The 14258-nt window shown below is 36.4% G+C and overlaps 1 protein-coding gene across 4 annotated transcripts in view; it reads right to left on the reverse strand.

The window, feature by feature from the left end:
* The window catches only part of APP (amyloid beta precursor protein), a 107490-nt gene that overhangs the window by 45718 nt on the left and 47514 nt on the right, over positions 1-14258 (reverse strand). For all 4 annotated transcript variants that reach the window (XM_081950035.1, XM_081950033.1, XM_081950034.1 and 1 more), the window contains exons 3-5: positions 12314-12443; positions 7247-7359; positions 3544-3737 (exon numbers count right to left, since the gene is read on the reverse strand). In XM_081950035.1, the coding sequence (XP_081806161.1) occupies positions 3544-3737; positions 7247-7359; positions 12314-12443 (437 nt within the window). The remainder of the gene's footprint in view (positions 1-3543; positions 3738-7246; positions 7360-12313; positions 12444-14258) is intronic.

Consider the following 14258-nt stretch of genomic DNA (forward strand, 5'->3'; position numbering starts at 1 on the left):
GCTGTCTATTCTGTTTGAGGGAAATTACATTTGAAATTTAAGTTATTGTTTTACATCCATACTACATTTTATTATGCTTCGAGGTAAACCACCTGTAGGTGGAATACTGATTGACAGCATATGGTGTTATTCTTAGTAAAAAAAAAAACATCATTTAAAATATGCCATTACAGTACATTTTCGTATGGTGCATTCAGTATCATATTAGAAATGTCTGTTATAAAATGAGGCTCATTCTGATGTGGGCATACTTGAGCTATATATGTTACTGCTATAAAAACAGATGCATGATTAAGTCCAGTGGCTTGATTAAAAAAAAAAGAGCTGTGCAAAATAATAATTGGATCTCAAACTGAATAAGATCTTTAAAAAAAATTAAACATCCATCTCTGTCTGATTTAATTATTTAGGGTAATTATACCCTACCATCAATTACATAGACATTTAAGTCCACGAAGAAACCTGGGTTCTTTGCCAGCTTATGTCTAGTTCCAATTCTTCCTTAGTATAACTTTTTTCTATATAATTTTAACTAAGGTTTGTAATTACAATATCAAATTACAATAGTGAAACTTTACATTATTGAACAATTTCTCACTATTCTTATTCTTCAATTGAAATAATTTAGCTCTGTAATAGTGGATTAACAGCATCATCACGTGAAAAATGTTTCTCCATTAAAATATGTGTATAATGAAGCGATGTTGACAATGAAATTTCATTGTTCATATTTCTCATTTTTTAAAAGAAATAATTTATTCTTTATCTGAAATTTAGATACTAATTATACTATTCCATTAAGAAATAATGAAAAGGGTTTCAATTATTCCCAAAGGTATCAAGAGTTTACACTATTTGATTCCGTTGGGTGGGCAGAACAAAGCCTTAAACTTAATGGTGATCACTTCATAATGAACTACCGTGTTTCCCCGAAAATACAACCTGTCCTGAAACTAAAGCCTTGCCACACTTTTCGCATGGGCAAAAATATATGCCCACCCCCGAAAATAAGCCCTCTGGACAACCCACCCCTCCGGCCAGGCAGAGCACCGCTCGCCGACCTAGCGGTATCCCGAAGGCACCAAGCCACGGGAATGAGATGGGGGCAAAGGCGCTTGCATTGCTTGGTGCTTTCGGGATACTGCTAGGTCGGTCAGCGGCGCTGTGCCCAGCTGAAGAGGGGGGGTTGCTGGGCAGCTGCTCTCTTGCGAGCGGGCTCCCGAAGAGCCGGGCACAGCCTCAAGGTCGAATGGCTGCGTTGCGCTGTCGCAGCAGCAATGCAGCAGCCATGAGGTGACCAAGCTTAAGAGCAGCCGCCCAGCAACCCCCCTTTCCAGCCGGGTACAGCGCTGCTGACTGACCTAGCAGTACCCAGAAGGCACCAAGCAACGCGAGCGCCTGTTCCTCGCCCTCTGCGGCTCGGTGCCTTCGGAATGCCCCTAGGTGAGTGAATGGGGCTCTGCATAGCTGGAGAGGGGAGTTGCGCAGCGGCTTTTCCGCTCCCTGCTTGCGCGAAGGGCATCTCCGTTGCTGGCGCCGTCCGCTGCTTGGGCTTTTTTTTTTCAAAGGACGGAGGATGGATGCCGCTCTGGAAGTACGCTCTATGGTTGTACAATCTGCAGCCCAGCGCTATACCCGGCTGGAAAGGGGGGTTGCCGGGCGGCTGCTCGTGAGCTTGGTCACCTCATGGCTGCTGCGTTGCTGCTGTGACATCGCAACACAGCCATTGGACCCTGAGGCTGTGCCCGGCTCTTCGGGAACCCAGTCGCAAGGGAGCAGCCGCCCGGCAACCCAAAAATAATAAGCCCTCCCCTTTAATAAGCCCAAGGCCATATTTCGTGGGTCAAAAAAATATAAGACCCTGTTGTATTTTCAGGGAAACACGGTAGATAAACAAGTAATAATTAGAAAAAGTTAAAATTTCTCCAAACTACAATAGATAATTATGTTAATTGAAATTGGTTACTGTTCTGAAGTATTCCAAGTCTGAAAATGTATTTCTTCCATGAATACAATTTTAACAAAAAAATAATAATAAATGAAATACAGGCAAATTGTATACTTTCTTTATAGAAGATTGAAGTGCACTAGAAAGCTCAGTGTCACCATTTTCAGGGCATTTTCATTTGATACAGGCATAGACAAGTCCCAACTTCATTTCTTTGGCACTACTGGAACAAGTCTTGTATGTGCGAACCCGTGTAGGATTAAGGTTTCAAAAGTGCATGACCTCACAGTGCTTTGAGCTGTTAAGTTCAGAAAGGATTTCAAAAAATGCCTCTCAAATAATTTCCACAGACCTAGAAGTTTTTCCCCAAATAATTTGACTTCAACAAGGTCACTTTTCATTGTATATATGAAGCATATTTGGTTTTTAATGTAAAACTTTCCTTCATGGGGAAATTGTTAATATTTAACACAAGAAAAAACCCTGATATCTGGATATGTAAACGAAAGTTGCGAAGAACTGGTTTTAATATATATTTTTATGTGTGAAACAAACACATAGCCTCAAGTTAAATTTTAGACAGTCAACTGTTTATGATATGAAAGAGATTACATTGAAAAGGCATTTACCTAACATTTCCATATGAATCTCAAACATGTGGGCTTTTTAAAAATTATTCCAAAATGCGAACAAAATTCTTATACCTTTGTATTAAATGTGGAAATATCCCTAAAAACAGCTAGAAACAAGTTTTAAAACTTAAAACTTTAACTTTAAAAAACCAAGTTTTGTATCTGCTCTTTCCTTATTGTTCCATTATATGTGTCTTCATAAGATTGCTGTAAATTTCTAATACATATTTTCTATTAAAATCTTCAGTAAACATAACCATCATTGTATCCTTATATGCTGCATAACACTACAGAACAACACAACCAAATAAAGGCATTTCAATATTATATACAGTTGGCTATAGCAATTATTTAGCTGAAACTAGTAATAAAGTAGTTAGAATTATTCTACCTCCAAATACAGTACATAATCCCATAGAGAACAGCTAAAAAACAAAAAAAATGTTTCCCTGCAACCTGTCGATAAGCTGCTGAAATGATTCATAAATGATATATTATTTAAATTTAGTTAAAATTAGCAGATGATGCAGCTCTTAAGCTTTAGTAAGATTTTTCTCTTTACATACATCAAGAATGAGTACCGGAGAGTAAAGGACAGCTTATTTGTAGCCCAGTAATGAAAAATCTTTCATTACCAAGATTTTTAACAGGGGATTGTACTCATCTTATGTTTCCACATTATTTAGAGCTTTAGAAATTGTGCTTCTAAATCTCATAGGAAGACTGTGGAAGAATTTCATTTGTCAAATTTATATAGCACTAGAGAATCATACACTGTGACTAAGCAATCAAATCAGAGAAAAAACTCCTACTCGTACCCATTATGGTTAGGTTAATGGGATGAGTGGAAAGAAACTGATTAGCAAATCCCCCTGAATCTACTGGGATGTACAGTACTTTCAAATAAACATGGTCTTAACCACTACCACCCCCATCTAATGATGTTACGAAGATCAGTCTTACCTGCCATCTGCATAGTCTGCATCTGCACCGCCCCACCAAACGTCAGAATCATCTTCCTCGGCCTCAGCTGAATCAATATTGTCACTCTCATCTGCTACTAGGCAGCAAACAAACTCCACACCACGGAATTTGTCAATTCCACAGGGCAAGAGCATGCCATAGTCGTGCAGATTCATTCCCTTTTCACTGCAGGACTAAAAAGAAAGCCAAAAAGAGACACAACATATACAGTTACAAAAAAACAGTTTTTAAAAACTGGTACAGACTGGGTTAGAGAGTCAATTGTCTTAGTGCTAATTCAAACTACATGGCAGCGGTCCCCCACATCCCGTCTGTGGCCCAGTGGCGGGCCACAGCCTGTTTGTAACTGGGACACGGAAGTGGTGGGTGAGTGCAAGTGTGTGAAGGCGCATTTGTGAAAGTGGCCGCCTCTGCCAGTCTGCTAAGCCAGAAAAGTTGGGGACCATTGCTATACGGCCAGAGACCTTTGTAATAGTCTTCACAAAGTAGTAATTCAACATGAGAAAGAGTGAAATACACTGTTATATGCATACAGTTTTGCTGCAGCATGATGAATGAGTTTTATTCAGAAGTAATGTTAAGTAGTCTTATTTTCTTCTCTTTCCTAAAGATTTGGATTTCCTCATGATGTAATGTTCTCTACTCAGCCTGGGAAAAACTAAGCTTCATATTTGTAAGGATAAACCGTGATTTATTAACACATGCAAAACACATGATGTCCTGCAGAGGCTGCTGTGGCATTAAATTTGCTATATTACTTCATTTAGTATATTAATAAAAGATAATAGTGTGATTCTTTGTAAGAACAAAATGAACACAATATAGTAATTTAATGCTTAAAACAATTCTTTTGAGATAGAATCCCTAAGATATGAACCTATCAAGGCAGGTTTGTCTAACAAAAGATAATATGCCACCTGCCTCTGTGGGGTTGAATCTTAGGATTGCCTTAGTTGAGCTACAGTAAAACGTATGTTTATAAATCATGCTGTTTAGGAATATTATATAACAGGGTCTTATTTTCTTTTGACCCCTGAAATAAGCATTTGGCCTTATTTTCTGGGAGGTCTTATTATTTTTGCAGTGCAGGAGGCGGCGAGCGTGGTCACTTCATGGCTGCAATATTTTCAGGGAGGGCTTATTTTGGGGGGAGGGCTTATTTGAGCATATGCGCTCAAAAGCCCTATTGGGCTTATTATCTGGGGAGGTCTTATTTTCAGGCAAACAGGGTATTTACATGTTGTATTTCTAGTCTTTATGGCATGGAAATGTTTTAAATATATTTTATATTTTATCTTTCTTTTCTTTTTCTTTCCTGTAATTCTGACTATTGAGAAAAATAATTAAAATCGATCTTCTGCTTATTATTTGGCAGAGCTATTTAACTATTGTCTCCTCAGGATACAGAACAAATAAAAGCAAGATTTTCTTCCTGGAGCATACAAGCAGTCCTTGAATTACAATTGGTGCTTAATGACTGTTCAAAATTACAATAGGCATAGAATTTGTGGCCATAGTAAATTGTGCGCCATACACACATCTGTGGTCACATGACATTTCGGATGCTTAGCAACTTGCTTGTCTTTACAACCAGTTGCAGCATCCTGTGATCTGAAACATTTTTTGCCTGTTTAGGAAATGGGTTCACACTTACAGTGTTTGCTTAGTGGCTACAGATTTGCCTAATGACTGCAGTCATCTGCTTAATGACCAAAAAACTGTCATAAAATTGGGTCCCAATTGCCAAATCCAGTCCCAATTGTGATTGTAACTGAAGACAACCTGTAATTCACTTTATATTTTTGGATCTGATTTATGTAGTTTCAGCATTTGCTCTATTAGGAACATATTAAAATGGTCCCCAGAGCTTTTATCTCACATAAATTTAAAAAATTAAAACAAACTCAAAACAGGGCTTGAATAATATTTAAATCTTCATGATTATAATGTCCAATGGCAATCAAGAAAACATTACTCTGTTATAATTAGTTCCAGATTAAATTATTAGTTTGAAAATGAAAATAATTTACCTCATGGAAAAATGTATATGCCAAAAACATATCATAGTATGAAAAAAATCACAAACAAATTTACAAAGCTTACTGAAAGCCTGAAATCACTACAGTTATGCAAATAGCAAAGTAGCACTGATAGTGTTACATAGTTTGGGTAATGAAATATCTGAAAGAAAACAAGCAAACTCAGATAGCACCAAGGACCCTCCCTCATTTCAACCCTAAACTACAAATATTCTCCTTTAAATAGCAAAATGTACAAAATCCTAAAAACAAAACTTAATATAACCCAGAATAATAGGAAGTTGTGGTAGATAAGTTTGCCACCTTGAATTAGTTGTAAAAATAATAAAGGTGGGATATAGATAAAGAAATAAAAATAAAATATTAGCAAAGAGTTTAAAAGTCAAAAGGTGACCAGGTGGACCATCGTATATATTAGTAAAAACACAAATAATATAGAGGAAGCAAGAAAATTAAATAACTTGAAGAAATAGCAAAGCAAGCCTGTGTAAGCAGATGTACATTATGTTTTACATAATATAATTTTTAGAACTCACTTCTAGTGGGTTCAATGGATTACATTTTTTTCTGTATGTCCACAGAAGACATGGAAAGTAGCTACAGCTCTGCATGACAATCAGAACTACTATTAATTGCATCTTTTGTCCATAAGCTTAAAGAACAAGGGAAGTCTATCTTGTGAATGTTAATGCAAATGGAATGAATCATGAGTTTTATAAACTTCATTTGATAAAATTAGATATCTAATATAAATTGGGTATAATTAAATAGAATCTAATTTTTTGGGTATTTTTGTTTTCTGAACAATACTTTTAGCATTACACATATAATGTTGCACTGTTGTTTACAGGTGTCATGGCCAGCTCCAAAACAGGATTCTAATACCAAGGAGATTACGCTGGCTCTACCTGAACGACCTCAGCCTGAGTAAGCTTTGAGAACTCAATTGCCTGAGGCTCATCTACCTAGTCATCATCAGAAGCAACTTCACCTGAAGTCAGAGAATAAGAAACTGAACACTTTGACCATCCTAAGAGTGCATTGTGTGCCGCAGATCAATAGCATTCAGTGCATCTCCTTGTACATGAGCGGCAATCCCAGTCTTGATTATATTTATTGATTTCATCCCTATTCAAGAGCCACTGCCAGCCTAGCATTCCTAGCTGGAAATTAGAATGACATCAGTGATGTGCAAACTGTCACCCAAATCCTAGACCAGCTGCTCACCCATGATACTTAGAGCTTTGGGAAAGATCCGGGTACATTTCTTCTTGCTGCTTTGGTTTTTGGCCATAAAAACTTCTTTCAGGCAAGCTTCCGGCAAATTTAGGAATGTTATACATGACCTGCCTGTTGCCATTTATAATACAACAAGCATTTAAAAGACATAAGACTACATTATTTTTTAAAATCTGTGCTTTACATAGTCGCAGAATAAGAAAATACACATTTACGAATCAAACTGAAAGAAAAAAGAGCTGTTGGAATGAAGCTAATGTTTCTGCTTTAATTAAATGACTATAAATTGTTCTAAATGCAGAACTGAAAATGTGGCTGAAATTTTTCTCGCTCAATGTTCTATTTATTTTTAAACATCACAAAAGAAATGTTCAATTTAAAGAGGACTAGGAACTTCAACATACCTCCTTAGCAACTGTGTGCCAATGCAGGTGAGTTTCACAAATATCCATCCTTTCCTGGTGAAGGAACTTGCACTTATCTGGCACTAAAAGGGCATCACTCACAAATTCTCCAACTGAAAGAAAAAATATTTGAACGTTCCCATTTTATTATAAACTTGAATAAATGGTTTATAAGCAAATACATTTGGAAATCTCTAGGGCAGGGGTGGGGAACTGTGGCTCTTTTGCGACTTGTGGACTTCAACTCCCAGAATTCCAGAACCAACATAGCTGCCTCAGGAATTCTGGGAGTTGAAGTCCACAAGTCGCAAAAGAGCCACAGTTCCCCACCCCTGCTCTAGGGAATAATATTATTTTTAATGAATTAAACAGCTACCTCACATATGAATACCTGATATTGAAAACTAGACTTTATTACTGTATTTTTCGGAGTATAAGACACACCTTTTTTCCTCAAAAAAGAGGCTGAAAATCTGGGTGCGTCTTATACATTGAATACAGCATTTTTTGCCTCCCGAAGCTCCGCCCCTTCACCAAAATGGCAGTGCATACCCTTTTGGAGGCTTTCAGAGAACTGTTGGGGGCTGGGGAGGGCAGAAATGAGCAAAAAATGGGCCGTTTCCCCCCCAGCCCCGAGCAGCACTCTATAAGCCTCCATAAGGCTATGCATGCAATTTTCTTGAAAAAAAACCAGCCCGTTTTCATGCAAAACGGGCTGTTTCTTGCTCATTTTTGCCTCCCCCCCCACTTCCCAGGAACAGTCTGCAAGCCCCCCCCCAAGGCTAGTCATGCCTTTTATTTGAAAAAAACCAGGCCCATTTTCGTGATAAACGGGCCGTTTTGGAGAGGTTTGCAGATTGCAAAAACATTTTTTTTGCTTTCGGAAAGCTGTTTAGTTAGAGTGATTGGTGAGAATTACATTGTTCAAGTGCTGTGCCAGCAGAAACGAGTCTTGGGTGCTGCAGGTTGTCAGCGATTTCATTCTCCAGCACATGGATAATGCACCTGGAAACATCTACCTACCTACCTACTCTCTCTCTCCCTACCTACCTACTGTATTTCTCTCTCTGTCCCTCTACCTACCTACCTACTCTCTCTCTCTACCTATCTACTGCATTTCTCTCTCTCTCTCTCCCTCTCTCTACCTACCTACCTACCTACTTTCTCTCTCTCCCTACCTACCTACTGTATTTCTCTCTCTCTCTATCCCTCTCCCTACCTACCTACTGTATTTCTCTCTCTCTCTCTAACTCTCTATCTACCTATGTACTCTCTCTCCCTACCTATCTACTGTATTACTCTCTATCCCTCTATCTATCTATCTATCTATCATCTATCTATCTATCTATCTATCTATCTATCATCTATCTATCTATCTATCTACCGACCTACCTACCTATTCTCTCTCTCCCTACCTACCTACTGTATTTCTCTCTCTCTCTCTCCCTCTACCTACCTACCTACCTACTCTCTCCCTTGATCTACCTACCTACCTACCTACCTACCTACCTACTGTATTTCTCTCTCTCTCCTTCTCTCTACCTACCTACTTTTTTTAAAAAAATTGCCTCTTCAAAACCTTGGTGGGTCTTATACTCCGGTGCGTCTTATACTCCAAAAAATACGGTAACTCAAATTGGTCATGCTACTTCAGCAACAGCATCAGTTTATTTAGAAACTTCTAAAGTCAAACTATTGGAAATACAAGGTGATATCTAATGACATTTACTAAAATTTATTCAGTCCACTTATTTCTTCCTGCGAGGAGATATATAGCTGTATACAGACTATAAATAAGCTATCAGGGATTTTGAAGATCAAGATACGTAACTCAAGAATCTATGAAGGAGCCATTTTCTCAAAACATATTTTATTTCATAAACGAGACATTGGAAGGGGAAATATACAAATAACTAGGTTTGTAATGCTGGTAATAAAAAGATATTTTGTTCTAAAGTCTTGAGTTATCTAAAGAATTGAGTATTGGATTGATAAAAATGCTATTGACTAAAGCATATCCAGTTTGATCATGAAGACTTTTAACAGATTTCTCTGGGAAACTGAAGATGAAAATTTTAAAGGATGTCAGATCAAGATTTGTGGGTTGTAAAACAAAAGAAAAGACAGGAATATTCTGTATTGAACTGCTCAAAGATCTGAATATTTGCTCATGAAGTTCAAAGCATTCATTGTCTATAAAGTTTATAACAGAAAAACTGAACTTGAATGTTTCGTACAATGAATAAAATATGACTTCATGGATATATTGGTAGGATGACTTCCATAATTAGAATATAGCAATTACAATATACTATTTGTTCAACAGAAAGGGAATAAGTATTGCAATTCACATTTGAACAGAAATCTATATGAATGAACTTTGTGCTACTGGATTAAAATAAGAAATACAATTTTAAAACCTGTTGATACACACTATCAACAACAAGGAAAAGATGTAGGTGATCACTTTTAAAAACAAACTGCAGGTTTTCTATGTGGAATGAAACAATACTGATGACTGAATATTCCAACATTTGTTGCAAAACACATTCAGTCAGGCATTGTCCTGCTGGGAAATTTCTAGTTTGTGCTATCAACAACTTCATTATTTAGAAAATGGACGAAGGCCCAAGAGAATTAGTCATTGTTGTCTGGATGGTCACCAGAAAGAAAGCTGATGCAGAGCAAGAACACTAGCAAGAATAGTGAGGAAAAGTGGCCATGTAATAGAATTTTAATTAGTCATTTTAAGGAAAACTAATTCTAGTATATCTTAGACTTCAAAAGCTTCAACTTTCACAATAGCCGGGGAGATGAATGAGAAGAAATCCTTGAAAAAGATATTAAAAGCACAATTGCAACCAATTTTGATAAAGAAAAAACATGAAGAAAAAATCTTCCATGTGGATATTTAGCAAAAGTCTAAAAAAATATATTCCACAGGTTGTCTAGGAAGTACGCAGGCAATTAAGCTTAGAAAGAGGTTCTATCAAAAAAGCTAGTTTCATTTCAGAATGAAATGAAATTCAAAGGGCACACTAATAACATTTTTTAATATATAAAGCAAGCCAATGGAGGCAGTGTCAGTTAAGGGAAGGCAGAGAAATGATAGGAATGGGTACTATGGTGGGATATGCTATAGTAGAAGCAGTTCAAGGAAAGCAGGGAAGGTGCTGGAGGATGGGCAAGGCAGAGGGACATGCCACATTGGATCACAAAGGGAGGATGGGGGGAGGCATTGAAAAGAATGGGAGAAGACAGGTTGCTAAGTAAGAGGAGTGAGAGACAGCTGTATTCAGTAGCCTCAAATCACTCTGAGACCTAGACAGTTTTGTTTTTGCCAGAGCCATAGAAAAAATAAAGTTCCAGATTTTGTATTTGCCAAACAACTGTTATTCAGAATGTTTCAGCAGAACTTCCCGTGTGTGATCTGTCTGAAGCAAAAAACATTTTTCCATTTCATGTCATTTCAGGGTACTAGATATGGAACAATGGAAGTTACAATAAAATTACAGTTGACTAATAAAGTGGAACTAAATAGCCATCTTTTTTGGATGATTTATTTTGGAGTCCTCAATTCAGCAGTGGGATAGACTTGGTAACTGAAGAACTTAGTATTTTTTTGGAAGATTAAATTTTCCGGTAAATATGACAGTTGCAATGAAAAACATTTAACTGAAGCCACAGTAAAACTAATTTGAAAAACTTGAGTATACAGGAGGCAAAGAAATACGAAACCAAGTAAATCCTCATGACATTCCAAATGAAACCTTGATAATTCTGTTTTCTTCCTGGTGCCAATACAAGTATCTTATATAAGACTTGAGACATAATTTCCAAACAAATAAACAAATACTGGGTTGGATCCAATTTTTTTGTTTCAGAAACACAAGGTCTTCAATTTATTTAAGGAGACAGCATTTTGTGAAGCAGATTTTTCCATTAGTAAGTTTCCTTCTATCAAGGGAATGAAGGTTGGAAAAAAAATAAACAATTCTCTAAAGGAGCCTAAGAACCCTTTCTTTTGTGATATACATAGTATAGTACTTCAAATGGCAAAAGCTTAAGGTAACCAGCTCTCTACTGTGTAAAAAGATGGTCCAAAGAGATTTGCTTTCTGAATTAGAATAATCATAATTAAAATTAACTATTCTTTGTCCAGATACAGCAAGACAGTATTAACAACAACAACAAAAAAAACTAGCAAAATTTTTTCTATTTTTTTAAATGGCCACAGTGGAGAAAGAAGGTATATGTACTATCTTAGGAATAAGTTTTTAATACATTTTTACATCTGGAACCAAAGCAAATAAGAGATTTGAGAAAATATCTAACACATGACAATAACTTAGTTGTTTCTGTCATTCTATACACAACTTATAAATGTATAAAACTAAGAACGAGAGTACATTTTATTACTACTGTAATGGCATAAACATATTATATATTTATTTTTTCCTACTTACTTTAAAAAACTATTGCTTAATTTCCTTAAAACAGGGGTGTCAAACTCAATATCATTGAGGGCTGCATAAGGGTTGTGTTTGACATCGGTTGCCAGGGTGGGCCTGGCCAGGGTGGGTATGGCCAGCTTGACATCACTCGTGTCGGGGGCCCTTGTAGTGGCCCAAGCGCTCGCAGCCCTCCCAAACTGCGTTTTCGCTGGCAGAGTGTTGCAGGAGGCCATCACAGACAAAAACAGAGCTTGGGAGGGCTGCGCGTGGCCCTCCCGATCTCTGTTTTTGCTGGCAGAAGCACCGTGGGGCGATCCTTCACTGTTTCCAGGGCAGCCCCTTGGGCCAGATCTAAATACCCTGAAGGTTGGATTTGACCCCCAAGCGTTGAGTTTGACATCCCTGCCTTAAAGTGTCATAATGCCATACTTAATAGGAAAAGAATACTTGATATTATTATACAGACATTTTCTTAGAATGAAATTAATTTTAAGTGTAAGTATACATATTTATGTGTGTGTGAAAATAAATACACACACATATATACACATAAATATACATAAATGTGTAGTTGCATTCACAGACTAGCGACAAAATGTATAATTATACTTACCCAAGCATCTATATGGAACAACAATATATGGATGACTCCTACACTGCTTCCTTCCCTTCTTGCACCAGTTCTGGATTGTTACTGGTTGATTAGCTTCAACAACATTTGTGATTTGCAGTTCAGGATAAACCTATTATTGAAAACATAAATAGTGAAATAGAGATAAAATATTACTGTAGATGCATATGATATTCATAACATTATGATTGGAGACCTTCATAAAGTATATATAATAAGCAGAAACCTATATGAAATTTTTATTGTGCATGCCAATTTTATATACAAATGTTAGAAATCTGGCTTGCAATTAAGGAAATTATCATTAGGTGTTCTGCCAGAGAGAATAATCATAAAATATATACTCAGAAATTGCAAATGGCATCTCTTTCTGAAATATAGAAAAAGTGTTTTCATCTATCCTGAAATGAAGCTGTTCAGGATTTTTCAAATTAATATAAGTTACTGCAGTTATGATTTAAAGCTTGTAGAATAATTCAGGCACATTTTGAAGCTCTTTTATAATTCATTTATGTCAAGAATTGGGATGCTAGATCTTCAACGGGAATGAAGTTTTGAGAACAGTAGAATATAATTAGATATTCTGTTTTCCTTATATTATAGTATATTCTTTCTCTTAAAATCTTTCATTTTTAAACAAAAACTGTGAAAACAAATTTTAGTTAAATTTATTCCTCAAATAGTAAAGGTTAATTTGTACTAAAACACATTATTTGTTCAACTGACTGCGTTGTTGGGTATATAATATAATGAAACCTGGATTTGTAAAATTCTCCTAAAATTGATACTATAATATGATATAGAAAATTAAATCATATCTACAGTGGAATATTGCTCTTCCAATCTTGTTTCTGATGTTTAAATTAGTCTTCCGGTGTCAGTTAGTCTTCCAGTGTAATCTTACCATTTACATGGTTTATACAGTAAATCCTAGTATTGTACATTAGATTAGATGTTCACTTTTTAATTTAACTTGATGAATAGACGGAAAGCAAGTGACTGCCATTTTATAGTGTCTGCATTGTACCTGCTAAGAATTTTAAGTGATTGGGGTGGGGGGGGGGGAGAATAGGAAAAGTGGAGAGAGAGAAAATATCATCAATGAGATTGTTTTTTGGGCTATATGCTCAAGAGTAAAAGTTTTCAAACATTATAATCCAAATTATAGTATAGATCACATCAGATAAATGACTTCAACTGTGGCAAGCAATTCTCACCCCAGAACCATAGATTACAGCTTTGATAAGTAATACAAAGTATTTAATGGAACAAGCAAAAATAAAATTGTTGGCAGACATCCACATGACAGATTACACCTTTTCCCAACATGCTCTCCGTATTAATTTGACCAAAGCTGCCATTATCCCTAGATATCATGATCAATAGTTACTACAATGTGTGAAAATAAAGAGTAGAGTACAATACTTTAAAGAAACCAGTTTGGAGAAGTCTGTTCTATAAAATATAGCAAAGGCTTTTATAATTCACTGCAGGAGAAATCATTTTGCTAGGCTCCCTGAAGCAATTGTTAAAATCTATTCTAAAATCAGAACTGCATTTGATTCTACTCAAGAGCAAAATGATTCACAGTGACAGTGTGAACCTTAATAGTTGTGGCATATTTTAAATAAATAAAAACCAAATTTAGGCAAATCTCTCCCCCTCCCCCAACATTTAGTAGCTTTGCATTTTTCCACCAAGAGGCACCTGGAATATTGGCAATCTGAAAACAAATCCCTACAGGCTGCTCATCCAGCATTCACTTTTCATATTAGCATGAATGAGAAACCTGCATGATGCAAGGTAACTGAAACACATGATCTCATGGTGGCAGTTTTCTTTTGAGTGCTATTCAATTAATAATTAAATCAATAAAGAGAGGCTGTTAAGAGTACTGAAATATATACTGTATAATAAAACAAACACA

Source organism: Natrix helvetica (genome assembly GCF_964273705.1).
Source record: "Natrix helvetica genome assembly, chromosome: 4".
In the NCBI taxonomy this organism is placed as follows: Eukaryota; Metazoa; Chordata; class Lepidosauria; order Squamata; family Natricidae; genus Natrix; species Natrix helvetica.